General features: G+C 37.1%; 1 protein-coding gene across 50 annotated transcripts in view; it reads left to right on the plus strand.

Moving 5' to 3' along the window:
- PCM1 (pericentriolar material 1) overlaps positions 1-14,434 on the plus strand; it is an 83,166-nt gene that overhangs the window by 31,107 nt on the left and 37,625 nt on the right. For 25 of the 50 annotated variants that reach the window (XM_081521577.1, XM_081521579.1, XM_081521582.1 and 22 more), the window contains 11 exons: positions 317-474; positions 595-830; positions 5,270-5,406; positions 5,545-5,674; positions 6,669-6,809; positions 7,521-7,711; positions 8,303-8,506; positions 10,269-10,488; positions 10,594-10,739; positions 11,634-11,824; positions 14,065-14,236. In XM_081521577.1, the coding sequence (XP_081377703.1) occupies positions 317-474; positions 595-830; positions 5,270-5,406; positions 5,545-5,674; positions 6,669-6,809; positions 7,521-7,711; positions 8,303-8,506; positions 10,269-10,488; positions 10,594-10,739; positions 11,634-11,824; positions 14,065-14,236 (1,926 nt within the window). Of the gene's footprint in view, positions 1-316; positions 475-591; positions 831-5,269; positions 5,407-5,544; positions 5,675-6,668; positions 6,810-7,520; positions 7,712-8,302; positions 8,507-10,268; positions 10,489-10,593; positions 10,740-11,633; positions 11,825-14,064; positions 14,237-14,434 lie in introns of all 50 variants that reach the window. The other 25 variants (XM_081521578.1, XM_081521580.1, XM_081521583.1 and 22 more) reach the window with 3 other exon arrangements.

The following is a 14,434-nucleotide window of genomic DNA, read 5'->3' on the forward strand; positions in this document are numbered from 1 at the left end:
TTACATCAAATAAAAGTTAATTATAAGAAGTATATAACTTTTCATTTGCCTACCTCTTTATTTTTTGGTGTAATTTAAATTTTTTTGTTGTAATTTTGATTTTTTTAGATATTTTTCTTCTTAAATTTCTGAATAGCTGAAGCTAGTGAAATGCAGGAGCCATTTATAAATTTAAAAGATGAAATTAAATGGGGAAATAGCCAATGATGTTCATAGTTTGGAATTATTTTTATTAGTATTTCTAAAACTTTGATTTTTTAATATTACATATGTTTTTTTACCGTAAGTAACTTGAGGCTATTTTCCTTCCTTTCAGAAATCCACAAGTAGCTGCCACCTGGAACGAAGTAAATAGTAATTCTAATGCACAGTGTGTTTCTAACAATAGAGATGGGCGAGCAGTTAATTCTAACTGTGAAATTAACAACAGGTCTGCTGCCAACATAAGGGCTCTAAACATGCCTCCTCCTTCAGGTATGATTGACTCTATTCACAGATACTTGTACCATATTCTTGGGAAGTGGATTTTCTTTCTTTAGAGCTCTTAATTAAGTTCATTAAGTTACTGATTTCAGTGATACGTATTTTCAGCAGATTGTCGATACAACAGAGAAGGAGAACAGGAGATGCCTGTTGCACAAGGTCAGGATGAGGAGGAGGAGGAGGAGGAAGCAGAAGATGAGGCCCTCAGTGGAGCTTCACTGTCTAGTCACAGCAGCAGCCTGATCATTGAGACTCCTGAAGATGCTGAATTTGAACATAAGATCCAGAAGCTTATGGCTGCAAAACTGAAACTTAGACACTTACAGAACCTTGTTGCCATGGTGCAGGTAAATACTGCTTTTTTTTTTTAATCTGTCAAAAAATGTACAGTCTTATAAGGTAAAATGTGTGTATATGTTTGATAATTATGTGGGTATAAGTATACTAGTATATGTTTATTGAATTATAACTATATAGTGGTTTATATGCTTAGCACTTTACATGCCATATTACAAGAGATCAGAAAACTTTTCCTAAGGGTGAATTAGTAAATATTTTAGGCTTTGTGGGCCATACAGTTTCTGTCACATAACCTAGCACAAAAGCAGAAATAGACAGTAAACAAATGAGCATGGCTGTGTGCCAGTATAACTTTATTACAAAAACAAATTTGTCTTCCTGCCAGAGATTCTAGTTCTGTATCATGTAGAACTCAGTAACAGCTCAATTAGGTGAATATACACACAGATTAAAAATGTTAATTGACCACAGTTGTACTATTGTCAGAGCCAGAGTTGAGACTTCTGGCTGAGATCTTAACTCACTTGATGTAGAAAAATCATATATGTTGTCTGAATTTTATTCAGTAAGGCCAAATAAGTAAAGTTGGACCTATTAGTTGTAAATTTTAAAAAAGCCATTTGTGTATATGAACATAAAATTACATAATTATTAATATACTTCTAGACAGTGTATTTATTGACTGTTGTGGTCCAAAGTTATGACTAGCTATAAACCTTTTTAAAATGACTGAACCTTTTCATCTGTTACATATATATTTCTATGGTTTTCTCAGCAACGTAATCACTATATAGAAATATCCTTAAGAGTGTTTCTAAAGTATTCAAATTTATATGATTTTTGAAATCCAGAAATCTTCTGGTAAAATTAGTGAGTGATTTGTTTTCATTTAGGTTTGCGTAGCTTATGTTACGTTGAAAATGAAGTGTATATAACCACACTAATGTATAGAAAAATTTTTTTTGGTGAATAAAAAAATTCAAGTATTATTTACAGCCTCTTTTGAAATGCTTATTTTGAATTACTCAAGTGAAAGATGACTGTGTACTTTATTTTAAAATAAAGGAAACATTACTTGTAAATTCCCTCTGAACCTTCATAATCCCATTCTCCTTCATAGAGGTTGCTGTGCATTTAAATCAGTTTGCACTTGTAAACAAAAATTACATAAAAGTTTTGTTTTTTATTTCTTCGTGTTTATATAGATTGTATTATTTTACAACTTGCTTTTTTTCCTACTACACATACCAGAGATCTCTTCATATCAGTGTGTTGTTTTTCAGTCTCTAAGTCATGTCCAAATCTTTGCAACCCCATGAGCTGTAGCATGCCAGGTTTCTCCGACTTCATATCAGTTGTATAAATACCTCTCTATATAATTACGTAGATAAATAATTATGAAATATAAATAATACTTTATATGTTTATATATACATATACGTTGTTGTTGTTCTATTGCTAAGTCTTGTCTGACTTTGCAATCCCGTGGACTGCAGTGCACCAGGCTCCCCTATCCTTTACTATCTCCTGAAGTTTGTTCAAATTCCTGTCCATTGAGTTGGTGATTCTGTCTAACCACCTCATCCTCTGCAGCTGCCTTCTTTTTTAACCTTCAGTTTTTCCCAACGTAAGGATCATTTCCAGTGAGCCAGGTCTTTGCATCAGGTGACCAAAGTACTGGAATTTCAGCTTCAGCATCAGTCCTTCCAGTGAATATTCAAGGTTGATTTCCTTTAGGATTGACTGGATGTTCTTGCAGGCCAAAGGACTGTCAAGAGTCTTCTCCAGCACCACGATTTGAAGTCATCAATTCTTCAGTGCTCAGCCTTCTTTATGGTCCAACTCTCACATGCGTACATGACTAATGGAAAAACAATAGCTTTGACTGTATGGACCTTTGTTGGCAAAGTGAAGTCTCTGCTTTTTAATATGCTAAGTTGGTCATATCTTTCCTTCCAAGGAGCAAGCACCTTTTAATTTTGTGGCTGCAGTCACCATCTGCGGTGATTTTAGAGCCCAAGAAGACAAAATCTGTCACTGTTTCCACTTTTTCCCCTTCTGTTTGCCATGAAGTGATGGGACCAGATGCCATGATCTTAGGTTTTTTTTTTTTTTTGATCTTAGTCTTTTTAATGTTGAGTTTCAAGCCTGGTTTTTCACTCTCCTCTTTCATTCTCATCAAGAGGCTCTTCAGTGTCTCTTCACTTTCTGCCATTAGAGTGGTATCATCTGCATATCTGAGCTTGTTGTTGTTTCTCCCAGCAATCCTGATTCCAGCTTGGGAATAGTAGATCAGACATGATGAGTAACTTGGTGGCTTGTAGATGAGTTAGCTTAACTTCAGGTTTATGTTGAATGGAGCTCTTTTGTTTTAGGGAAATGACATGTATGAAGAAAAAAGAAAACTGCAGCCCCCAAAGGATTAAGGGGCCTTGTCCTGAGAGCTTTTTAAAAAATGATCTCAAACTGCCAAGTTTCTATATGTTTAAGATTGATAAGTTTTATTTATTTTATTATGGGTAGTTTTCTTTTGCTTGTACCTTTACTTATATCCTTTTTTCCCAAGGGACTCAGGAGACGGTCTAAACAGTTACATAGTTATCATGATTGTATAAAACTATCATTATTACTGATTAGATTAAGTGAGACAACTTATATGCTCTGTAAAACCTTATAATGTCTTTTAAGTCTCCACATGTCCATCTGATGTATCTTAGTCTGTAAAACAATCTATTAGTGCCCTCCAAGAGTGGAGTCTCTGTTTCCTGTCTTGTGGAAGTTCTATAATCAAACCCCACTGGCCTTCCAAGTCAGATTCCTTGGGGATTCCCAGTCCCTTTGCTGGATCCCCAGGCTGGGGAGACTGATGGGGCACCTAGAACCTTCACAGTAGTGCAAGAATTATTGTTCTCCAATTTGTGGGTCGCCTACCTGCTGGGTATAGGATTTGATTTTATTATGATTGCAACCCTCCTACTATCTCATTGCAGCTTCTCCTTTGTCCTTGTATGTGGAGTATCTTTTTTTGGTGGATTCCACTGTCCACCTGTTGATGGTGGTTCAACAGCTAGTTGCGAATTTGGTGCTCTCTCAGGAGAAGATGTGAAGAAGGCAATGGCACCCCACTCCAGTACGCTTGCCTGGAAAATCCCGTGGATGGAGGAGCCTGGTAGGCTTCAGTCCATGGGCTTGCGAAGAGTCAGACACGACTGAGCGACTTCACTTTCACTTTTCACTTAAATTTTCTGGAGAAGGAAATGGCAACCCACTCCAGTGTTCTTGCCTGGAGAATCCCAGGGACGGAGGAGCCTGGTGGGCTGCTGTCTCTGGGGTCGCACAGAGTTGGACATGACTGAAGCGACTTAGCAGCAGCAGCAGCAGCAGCAGGAGAAGATGAGCGCTCGTCCTTCTGCTCTGCCATCTTGAACCAATCTCTTGTAATACAACATGTGTTACATCTTAATTCTGTGGTCAGTTACTTTTAGTGTTACAGTTTATATCAAGTGTTCAGACACCCGCATATAACAATCTGAAACTTCAGGGTATTTTTTTACTCATACTTTGGTTTTTCCACTTATTGTGTGAAAATGCCTCATGATCCATCTTTGGTATCTTTGGGTTGCAACTCAGTTTCTTTTTAAGCTTTCCATTTTAGTAATACATTAGCTTAGCTTTTAGATCGATGAGAACACCAGAGTAACACCATGTCTAGAGGCTTAAAATGGATTAGACAGGTTTACAATCTAGTCAGCTTTAACTCTTTAAGATTTTACTAGAATTCTATATCCAGCAGTTAAAGTTTCAGTTGATATCTGCAGAGAAAGCATGTGTAAAGTGTACAGTATTAAGTATTTTTAAGAAAATGTGACAGATGACCTCCAGTCTTAACAGTTTAATAAGTACATTGATTTTAACAGAAGATATGGACCTACTGTTAGGAAGATAAGTAATTTTTTGTTGATTTTTTTGTTTTTCCAGTGACACATTTGAGATGGTACATTCTCATTAGTTTTTCTATGGAAGCCATTGGTACTTGTTTCCCAAACTAAATTCCAAAGTGAGGAAATGGAAAACTAACTGAGCAAGTGATACTAGACATCAGTTATTAAATTGTTGATATAAAAGTTACATCTGAAGAAAAATGATCTCATATCAAGAGTTCCCAGCTTCAGTGATGCAGTTTTTATCTTTTTCATATAAGCTCTTTTTTGATAGTTCACAATCTGGTCAAGGAAGGAAAAGGCAAACTAGTATTTGCCATTACTGGGTAATTGGCAACTCAAATTATTAATGTACTGTTTTAGTTTTAGTACTTTATTTCTTGTCATTGGTAGAAGATAAACTTCATTATTCTCTAAAAATCATATGCTTTCCCTACTGCTTTCAATTTTATGTGAATTTTACAACCGAGTCATATTTACTAAGGTATGGATTGGATAATGCCTTTACATATCAAGATCATTTTAATATAATGATGCTATTTTAGGATGATGATGCAGCCGATCAAGGAGTTACCTCTGTGGAGGATTTTTTCCCAGCAGAAGACACCAAACAAAATGCAAATAACACTAGAGGAAATACCAATAAAACACAGAAAGATGCTGGAGTAAATGAAAAGGCAAGGTATGTTAAGCTTCTGACTTTCATGTCATGAAACTTGAGTGCTTGTTAGAAAGTCTCCATAGGTACTCTGCTGCATCGTGTTTAATGCTGTTGTCAGACTTACTGGAGTCCACAAATATAATGTCAATTTAATTATAGAGAGAAATTTTATGAGGCTAAACTACAGCAGCAACAGAGAGAACTCAAACAATTGCAGGAAGAAAGAAAGAAACTGATTGAGATTCAAGAGAAAATTCAAGAATTGCAAAAGGCATGTCCTAACCTACAGGTAATTAGGAAATTTCTTTGTTTGTCTGAAGAAAGATTTAAAACCTTTATGTCAATTGAAAGTACTCCTTGTCTTTACTAGTACTAATATGATAGATTTGCAAATCTCTTATGAGTAAAGAAATGGATGGACAAATGGGTTAGGGATGTACCTTTATACTGTGAAAGATAGCACGTAGGAATTAACTCTTGATTATTTACATTCTTTCACTTGTTGGGCTGCCTGCTATTGATTCAGAACATGTGTGTTCATAACTGTTTATTATATTAAGATATTTTGGTTTGAAATTTGCAGTTAAGGGAGAAGCATTTCCATTTCTTTTGCTGGTCTAAAATTACATGGTAAAGCTGTTAAGCTACCATGAGTTTTTTGGGAAATTAAAATATTTTATTTGTAGTTTGAACATTATATATGCTTATTAAATAGTACCCTACGGATGGGTGTTTGAGATTGGGCAGAGACTGTACAGTCTTTGTCCATGTCACGTAATCAGGAGTAGGGTTAATATGGGAGGGAACTAGCCATTCTTTTTGAGATTTTTCCTACACTTTCTTGTTATGAATAGCTTTATTTATGAGTCACGTTTTGTTTTAAAGAAAAGGAAATGTATCAGGTGATATTTCTAAGATAATTTTGTTTTCTATATGTTTATCTTTTATTCTTTGTCTAATTCTTTTTTCTTGTTCACAATCTAAATAATGTCCAAAGGAATATATGCCAGAGTTGGGTTGAGTATGTGACATTTTCCACAGTAATGTTTTATCCCGCATGTCCTGTTGTTCTGGAGGGTTGGTACTACTGATCATCTTTAGCCTGCATTTTCATCTTGTTTTCTTATGTTAAGTTTTCTCTGAATCATGATGGCAATTGAGGTGTGGCAATAAGAAACTAAATATGGTACCAAAGCCCTAGAGAAGTGGTGAAATAATTGCTTTTATGAAATTAACATAATTACTTTAATTCTTTATAATAGTTTTTATTAATTCTTTTTTAGCTGTCAGCTACTAGTGTGGGTAATTGTCCCACAAAAACATATATGCCAGCTGTTACTTCATCCCCAACTGTTAATGAAAATGAAACCAGTACAAGCAAATCTGGTTTTGAGCCTCATGATTCTTCAGTGGTAGATAATGAGGTATTGTATATTGCACCTTGTTCCTGGGTCTTAAGTCATGTCTTAAGTAAGAAAACTGAGTATCTGTGAAACAGGTTTTTAAATGTAGCCTATTATGTGCCTTTAAGTTGTAGGAAGAAATAATTTTTTCCAAAAAGTAATTAAGTTCAGATACTTCTAAGTATTTTAAGTCTTGCCCTTTATTAACAAATATTTGGCAGAATTGTATGTAAGGAATAGTACAGTAAGTAGTTTTCATTTCATTTAGAAAAACTTGTCCTTTGGCATTTTATTTATATGTGATTAATGGAAAACATAACAACTTTCTCTCAATAGTTGATGAAGTTAATGTGTGCGTGTTCAGTCACTTAGTCATGTCTGACTCGTTTGCAGCCTCATGGACTGTGGCCCAGGCTCCTCTGTCCGTGGGATTTCCCATGAATACTGGAGTGGGTTGTCATTTGCCCCTCCAGGGGATCTTCTTGACCCAGAGATGGAACCCGTGTCTTTCATGTCTCCTGACTGTATTCATTAAGAATTAATGGTTGCCTAATTTTTTCTAATTTATTACTAAAATAGTGTTTTAACCTTCATGGGTGTCTCAGTGTAAAAAAGGACAGAGTGAGGATAGAAATTTTTGTTGGTATTAGCAGTAGTATTAACCTGTTTTTCTTTAAGGCTGAAACAAATGCAATATTTACAGTAACTTATCTGTAACTTTTGAAATAACAGGTGTGGTCAGATATGCGAAGACATGAAATGTTAAGGGAGGAGCTGCGACAGAGAAGAAAGCAGTTGGAAGCTCTGATGGCTGAACATCAGAGGAGGCAAGGTCTGGCTGAAACTGCATCTCCAGTGGCTGTTTCATTGAGAAGTGATGGATCTGAGAACCTGTGTACACCTCAGCAAAGCAGAACAGAAAAGTAAGAGAGATGTTTAAATCAATTTTAAAAATACCACCTATTTAACACTTGTAGGATAGGCAGCCTCATTTGGCCTCTACATCACAGCACAAGTCTGCTGTTGCAGTGAGGCTTGGGTGTTAAGCATCCCTTTGTGACTCAATCCAGCTATTTCCAGCTATTTGCTGTTGTAACTTCTCGTAGCATCACCTTTCTCTCTTTTTTAAATTTTTTAAAAAATTACTAAGACACGACCAAACTGATAGAGATTTTCTTGAGGGTTTTGATCTAGAAAACTGTCACTCAGGGAAAAGTTAAAAGTTGAGGGAGGTTTACTTTAGGAATGAGTCCCAGAGGATATGATTACTAGTTTAATTTATTTGAAGAATTGTTTTGTGGAAGGCAGAGTAAACATATTATAGCAGTTGGAGAGTAACAGCCATCTCATAGTCAATTATGCCTAAATGAAGTTTTATGTACACACCAATGTATGCATGTACGTGTATATATATATATAGTTTTTTTTGGCAGGGGGATACAGAGTTTATTTCATAGTAGGAGGTGAAGTAGCTCATCTCCAGAATGGTCTGTTTTTTGTCTTTTAATCTCCAGGACAGTGGCAACTTGGGGAGGTTCTACCCAGTGTGCCCTAGATGAAGAAGGAGATGAAGATGGTTACCTTTCTGAAGGAATTGTTCGGACAGATGAAGAGGAGGAAGAGGAGGAGCAAGATGCCAGTTCCAATGATAACTTTCATATGTATCCTCCAAACAGTGCAAATCGTAACTCTTACAATGTAAAGGAAACTAAAAATAGGTTAGTTTTGGTGTTTTAATTTTTTGCTTGATTTTTAAAGCGTCTCCTGTCTTTCTGACACCAAGCAGTTCTTCAGTTATCTGAACCAAGTGCATGTTCCGCAATATAATTCAGTTCCAACACTAACCACCTGGAGCTGGCCAGACTCCACAGGTTAGGAGACTCAGTCCCAAGAAGAGTGCCCTCACTTCAGAGGCCACTTTAAAGTCTCGAGTCTTCAGAGCACCCACACTTCTATCTGACTTGGCTACAGATTTTGGGGTTTCCACAGCTCCTTTTACTTTTCCGACAAAGGTCTGTATAGTCAAAGCTATGGTTTTTCCAGTAGTCATGTATGGATGTGAGAGTTGGACCATAAAGAAAGCTGAGTGCCAAAGAATTGATGCTTTTGAACTGTGGTGCTGGGAAGACTCTTGAGAGTCCCTTGCATAGGAAGGAGATCAAACCAGTCAGTCATAAAGGAAATCAACCCTGAATGTTCATTGGGAGGACTGATGCTGAAGCTCCAATACTTTGGTCATCTGATGCTAGGACCTGACTCCTTGGAAAAGACCCTGATGCTGGGAAAGATTAAAGGCAGGAGGAGAAGGGGGTGACAGAGGATGAGATGGTTGGATGGCATCACTGACTCAATGCACATGAGTTTGAGTAAACTCAGGGAGATAGTGATGGACAGGGAAGCCTGGTGTGTGGAGTTAGGGCACGACTTAGCGACTGAACAACAACAGCAACAGCCTCTTTCATGTTCCATAATTTGCTAAAACAGCTCATAGAGCTTTGGAAAATACTTATGTTTACTGACTTATGAAAGATATTGCTCAGAGATGTGTAAAGCATAGGTGTGTTGGGAAGGAGCAAAGAACTTTTATGCCCTCTCTGGGCACATCAGCCTCCTAGTACTTCACTGTGTTCAACTCAGAAGCTGTCCTCACCACGCTGTTTAGCAGTTTTTATGGTGGTTTCTTTACATAGGCAGAATTGATTAAGTCATTGGCGGTTAAGCTCAGTCTCCCTCCCTGAAAGTTTGGGGAATGAGGCTGAAAGTTCCAACCCAACATCGGTTTGTTTTCCTGGTGACCAGTCCTCATCATGAAGCTAACTAGGGTTTGCCAAAAGGAGCTCATTATGAATAACAGAAGGCAGTCATCACTCAGAAGATGGTCAGGAGTTAGGAGCTCTGTGCTAGGAACCTGGGACAAAGACCACATAGGGTATTTACTTTATCACAAGAGTACTGTTGTCAAGATAGATTCCAGCTCGATAGGAGGAAGGTTGATTATCTTTGATCTTCACTCTTGTTTTGGGGGATTAAGCAAAAATAAAAATCATAGATAGTAAAAAAGATGTGTCAACAAAGATATCTACTGCATTGTTATTTATAACTGAAAAACATTTCATGTATAAAAAGATGTTTAAGTAGTTGCACTTGATGGGGTGTCATGTGGCTAAGCTTAAAGGCATGAAGAGTGGAAAAATGCTTGTGATACAGTATCCATAATAACTTTTCATTTTGAAGAATACAGAATTATATGGACTCTTCTCTGTAAAACATAAGTGAAGAAAGACTGAAAAGGAATGCAAAATGATACTGTACAAGACTAGAAATCCAGAATTTTTCTCACTCTACTTTACATACATTTTAAGTCCAGTGAACTTAAAAATGGAATACAGGCATATGGACCAAGCAGTATATCAAGATTTTTTGCCAGATTTAAAAAGTACATAATTACATAAAATGACTTGATACTTTTTCTTGTGTTAGGTGGAAGAACAGTCGCCCTTTTTCTGCAGATGGAAATTATCGTCCTTTAGCCAAGACAAGACAACAGAATATCAGCATGCAGCGTCAGGAAAACCTTCGCTGGGTGTCTGAACTCTCTTATGTAGAAGAGAAAGAACAATGGCAAGAACAAATTAATCAGCTAAAGAAACAACTTGATTTCAGTGTTAATATTTGTCAGACTTTAATGCAAGACCAGCAGGTAAAGTTTACTCTGCAAGTAGATTTTTTTAATCTTGTTTTTGAAGCAGTATACATTTTTCTCAAGTCATTAGTAACTGTTACAGAAAATTTTTTCTTTCCACAGACTCTATCTTGTCTGCTACAAACTCTTCTCACGAGTCCTTATAGTGTTATGCCCAGCAGTGTTGCATCCCCTCAAGTGCACCTTATAATGCACCAGTTGAACCAGTGCTATACCCAGCTAACGTGGCAACAGAATAATGTACAGAGGTAATTTGTTCCTTAGAAGTAGTGAGACTGTATACTCATCAGTTTTAGCACTGGTTTTTCAGTATAAAAGCAGGGGTTTTACAGTTACCTTCTGGGAGAGAAGGGCTGAACCAAATTGCATTTTTGAATCTTCTCTGATTTCCTGAGAATTTTATAAGCAGTGATTTTGCTCAGTGTTTCCTTTTAATTCTGTGGACCTGACTTAAAAAAAATAACTATGGTTTTCAACTTTACACTTACCTTAGGTGAAAGTATTTGTTGTCATTATGCCTATCTTGATAGAAGTGCTAAGTGCAGTTCTTATTCCAAAGGCTAAGTTATTAAGTGTGCAGCACAAGCAAATATTTGTTATAATAAACATCAGAGCAGCCAGTTTGTTCCACATAGTGTTTTTTGTTTTGTTTTAATAAACTGTTATTTAACATTATAAACTCTTTATTTTATTTGTTTTTTTATTTTGGCTGGGTTGGATCTTCATTGCTTTGTAGGTTTTTTTCTCTAGTTGCAGTGAACGTGGGCTAGTCTGTAGTTGGCACAGGCTTCTTACTGCAGTGGCTTCTCCTGTTGCGGAGCATGGGCTCTAGGGCACCCAGGCTTCAGTAGTTGCGGTTCTCAGGCTCTCGCGCACAGGCTCAGTAGTTGTGGCACATGGGCTTAGTTACTCCGTGGCATGTGGGGTCTCGCAGACTAGGGATCGAACTCATGTCTTCTGCATTGGTAGGCGGATTCTTTACCACTGAGCCACCAGAGAACCCTGTGTTGCACATACTGTTGAATCATTTTATATGTGTGTATATATATATATATATACACACACACACACTTTCTGGATGTATTTGACATAAATGGTAATGTAAGTAATCTTTAAATTACTGACTCCTTCGATTTTTATAGGTTGAAACAAATGCTCAGTGAACTCATGCACCAACAAAATCAGCATCCAGAAAAACCTGCAAGCAAGGAAGGAGGCAGTGGTGCATCACACCCTCCTTCTCCCAGTTTATTTTGTCCTTTCAACTTTCCAACTCAGCCTGTAAATCTGTTTAACCTACCGGGGTTTACTAATTTTTCGTCATTTGCACCAAGTAAGTGGTCAAAAACTTAAAATAAATAAATGCAGAGTCCTTGAGAATAACATTTGTCTAATACATGGATTTTTATCAGTCACTTTTGAAATGGTAGGAAATGTTTGCAAAGAAAAATATAAATTCTTTTCCACTTTAATTCTTTATAGTGAATGTTTAAATTGAATATGGTTGCTAATGAAATCAAGTAAGTTATGAAATGTTTGCTTAGTCTTAGACCTTTGAATTATTCCACAACTGTTTATCAAGGAGAAAGAAATTAACCTGTCTACTGACTGCTGTACATCAGGTACTGTGTAAGATATTAGGAGAGGAGAGGTGCATGAGACAGCACCCTTCTAGAGGAGTTTCATGTCTTGGTAGGGAGATATACCTCTAGACTAAGGGTGACTGTTTGGTTCAGGCTCATATTTACTTTTATTTAGTTCAGACTTTTATTCAGACTTTCTCCACCCATCATGTACCATATAGTATATAAATGGCTGGGATTCAAAGATGAGTAAAGCTGATGCTTTAAGGAATTTAGAGTCTACTGGAGAAGCTAAAAGCGTCAATAAATGCTTGGTGCTTTGTTGTGGGTGCTGTAGGAGTGGTGCAGGTGAGGTTGAATAGCCTGCTTTTTGCAGGGACAAGATTGTGGCAAATATGTTTTTTTCTACAGAAAGTGATAGTAAAGCTAAAGAACCAATAGAACTTTTTTCCAGGGAGATTAGAAGGGAAAGGACTTTCTGATCAATGGAACCACTTAGAGTTGCAAAGCAGGGGAACAAGTTTATCATGTAGAGAATTTAGAGGTCATAAAGTGTGGCTAGTGTTTGGGGCCATGGCAGGGACAGGGTAGTTCATGTGCTGGAAAACAGCAGAGGCCCTTGTGCTGGGCAAAGAAGCTTGGACTTTCTGTTGCTTGCTAGAGGGGCCACTGGTGGACTTTGGGCAGAAGAATGGCATGAAATTTATGTTTTAGAATGATGACACCAGTGATAGTGTTGATTGAGATTGAAGGGACAGAGCTGAGAGTATAGATGGTGAACAAAAGGCTATTGCAGGAATAGCAGGAAGGGGACAATAGCTTGACCTAAAGTATTGACAGTAGTGGTAAAGAAAAAGGAGTAATTTTAAAGATGTTCTGGAGGTAGAATGATCAGTTTGATGAGTTGTTAAGAGAGAGGAGTTGAAGGTGTTTGCCAGAGAATAGAAAGAGAAAAAGGGTTGGGAGGGTTTTGTAAATATAAATATCCATATATCACTGTATTTTCTTAATGGGATGATAAAAGTAATGGTGTTAGAACTAAAAACCGTTTTTAGTTCTTGAGTGTGGATTAATACTGGCAGTAAATGTTTTTTGACTAGGCTGTTTAAATATAGGCAATTGCACATACTGTTCCTTTTCATCATAATATGCCTTCTACCCATGGCAACTCTGTTCAGAGACTGTTCATTCTTCATCATCTAGTTCAGTTTCCTGAAACCTTCCTTGTTCCCCTTCTCCCCCAAGTTGTTAATGGCCCTTTTGCAAATAACCTGTGATGCAGCACTGTATATTAAAGTATGTGATTATATTTTACTTCCCAGTTAGAGTGGAAAGAACCTGAGCTTTGGAGTCATGCAGACCTGAGATCTAACCTTTGCTTTCATTTACTAGGCATTTGATCTCTAAGCCTATTTTCTCACTAGTAAAATAAATATAGTACCTATCTCACAGCATGGTTTTGAGCATTGAAAGAAGTAACGCGTAACGTGCCTACAGTAGAGTCTAATGCACCTGCAGTAGAGTCATGCTTACTTTGATAAATTCACATATTATCTTTTCTAACTTTTAGCTCTTAAGGAGGTGGGATCAATATTTATCACCAGTGCTGAAAACATAGTAGGACTGAGCTGTGAAACAGTGATTAAACAAATGAGTGATGTTGTTTAGTTGCTAGATCGTGTCCAACTCTTTTGTGACCCCATGGATTGTAGCCCACCAGGTTCCTCTGTCCATGGGATTTCCCAGGCAAGAATACTGGAGTGCGCTGCCATTTCCTTCTATAGGGGATCTTTCTGACCCAGGGATCAAACCTTCCATTTCCTGCATTGGCAGGTGGATTTTTTTTTACTACTGAACCACCCTGTTAGTTTATTTTAATTAGTTTTTTGTTTTGGTGGATTGGAATGGCACGTTTAATTAAAACTATCTTTCAGTTTTATTTTAAGGCTAAAGGTGCTTCTGAATCTTACCCATTGTTTTTATTTACTAGGTATGAATTTCAGCCCTTTATTTCCTTCTAATTTTGGAGATTTTTCTCAAAATGTTTCTACACCCACTGAACAGCAGCAACCATTAGCCCAGAATCCTTCAGGGAAAACAGAATACATGGCTTTTCCAAAACCTTTTGAAAGTAGTTCTTCTATTGGAGCAGAAAAACAAAGGTACTTTATTGTAAACATAATCCATTATTTGCTTAAGCATCACTTGGTGATTATATGTATTATATGTCATTTGAAAGTGTAATTAGGGAGGATGTTAGTGATTGTTTGGCTTGAGAGTATTGAGAATGAAGCTTTGACTTCTTACCAGAGGCCTCTCAGGCATACACCTGCCGCTAACACTGGTTCAAGAACAGTTCC

The sequence above is a fragment of the Giraffa tippelskirchi genome, chromosome 8 (genome assembly GCF_054371585.1).
Source record: "Giraffa tippelskirchi isolate mGirTip1 chromosome 8, T2T-mGirTip1v1.2.pri, whole genome shotgun sequence".
In the NCBI taxonomy this organism is placed as follows: domain Eukaryota; kingdom Metazoa; phylum Chordata; class Mammalia; order Artiodactyla; family Giraffidae; genus Giraffa; species Giraffa tippelskirchi.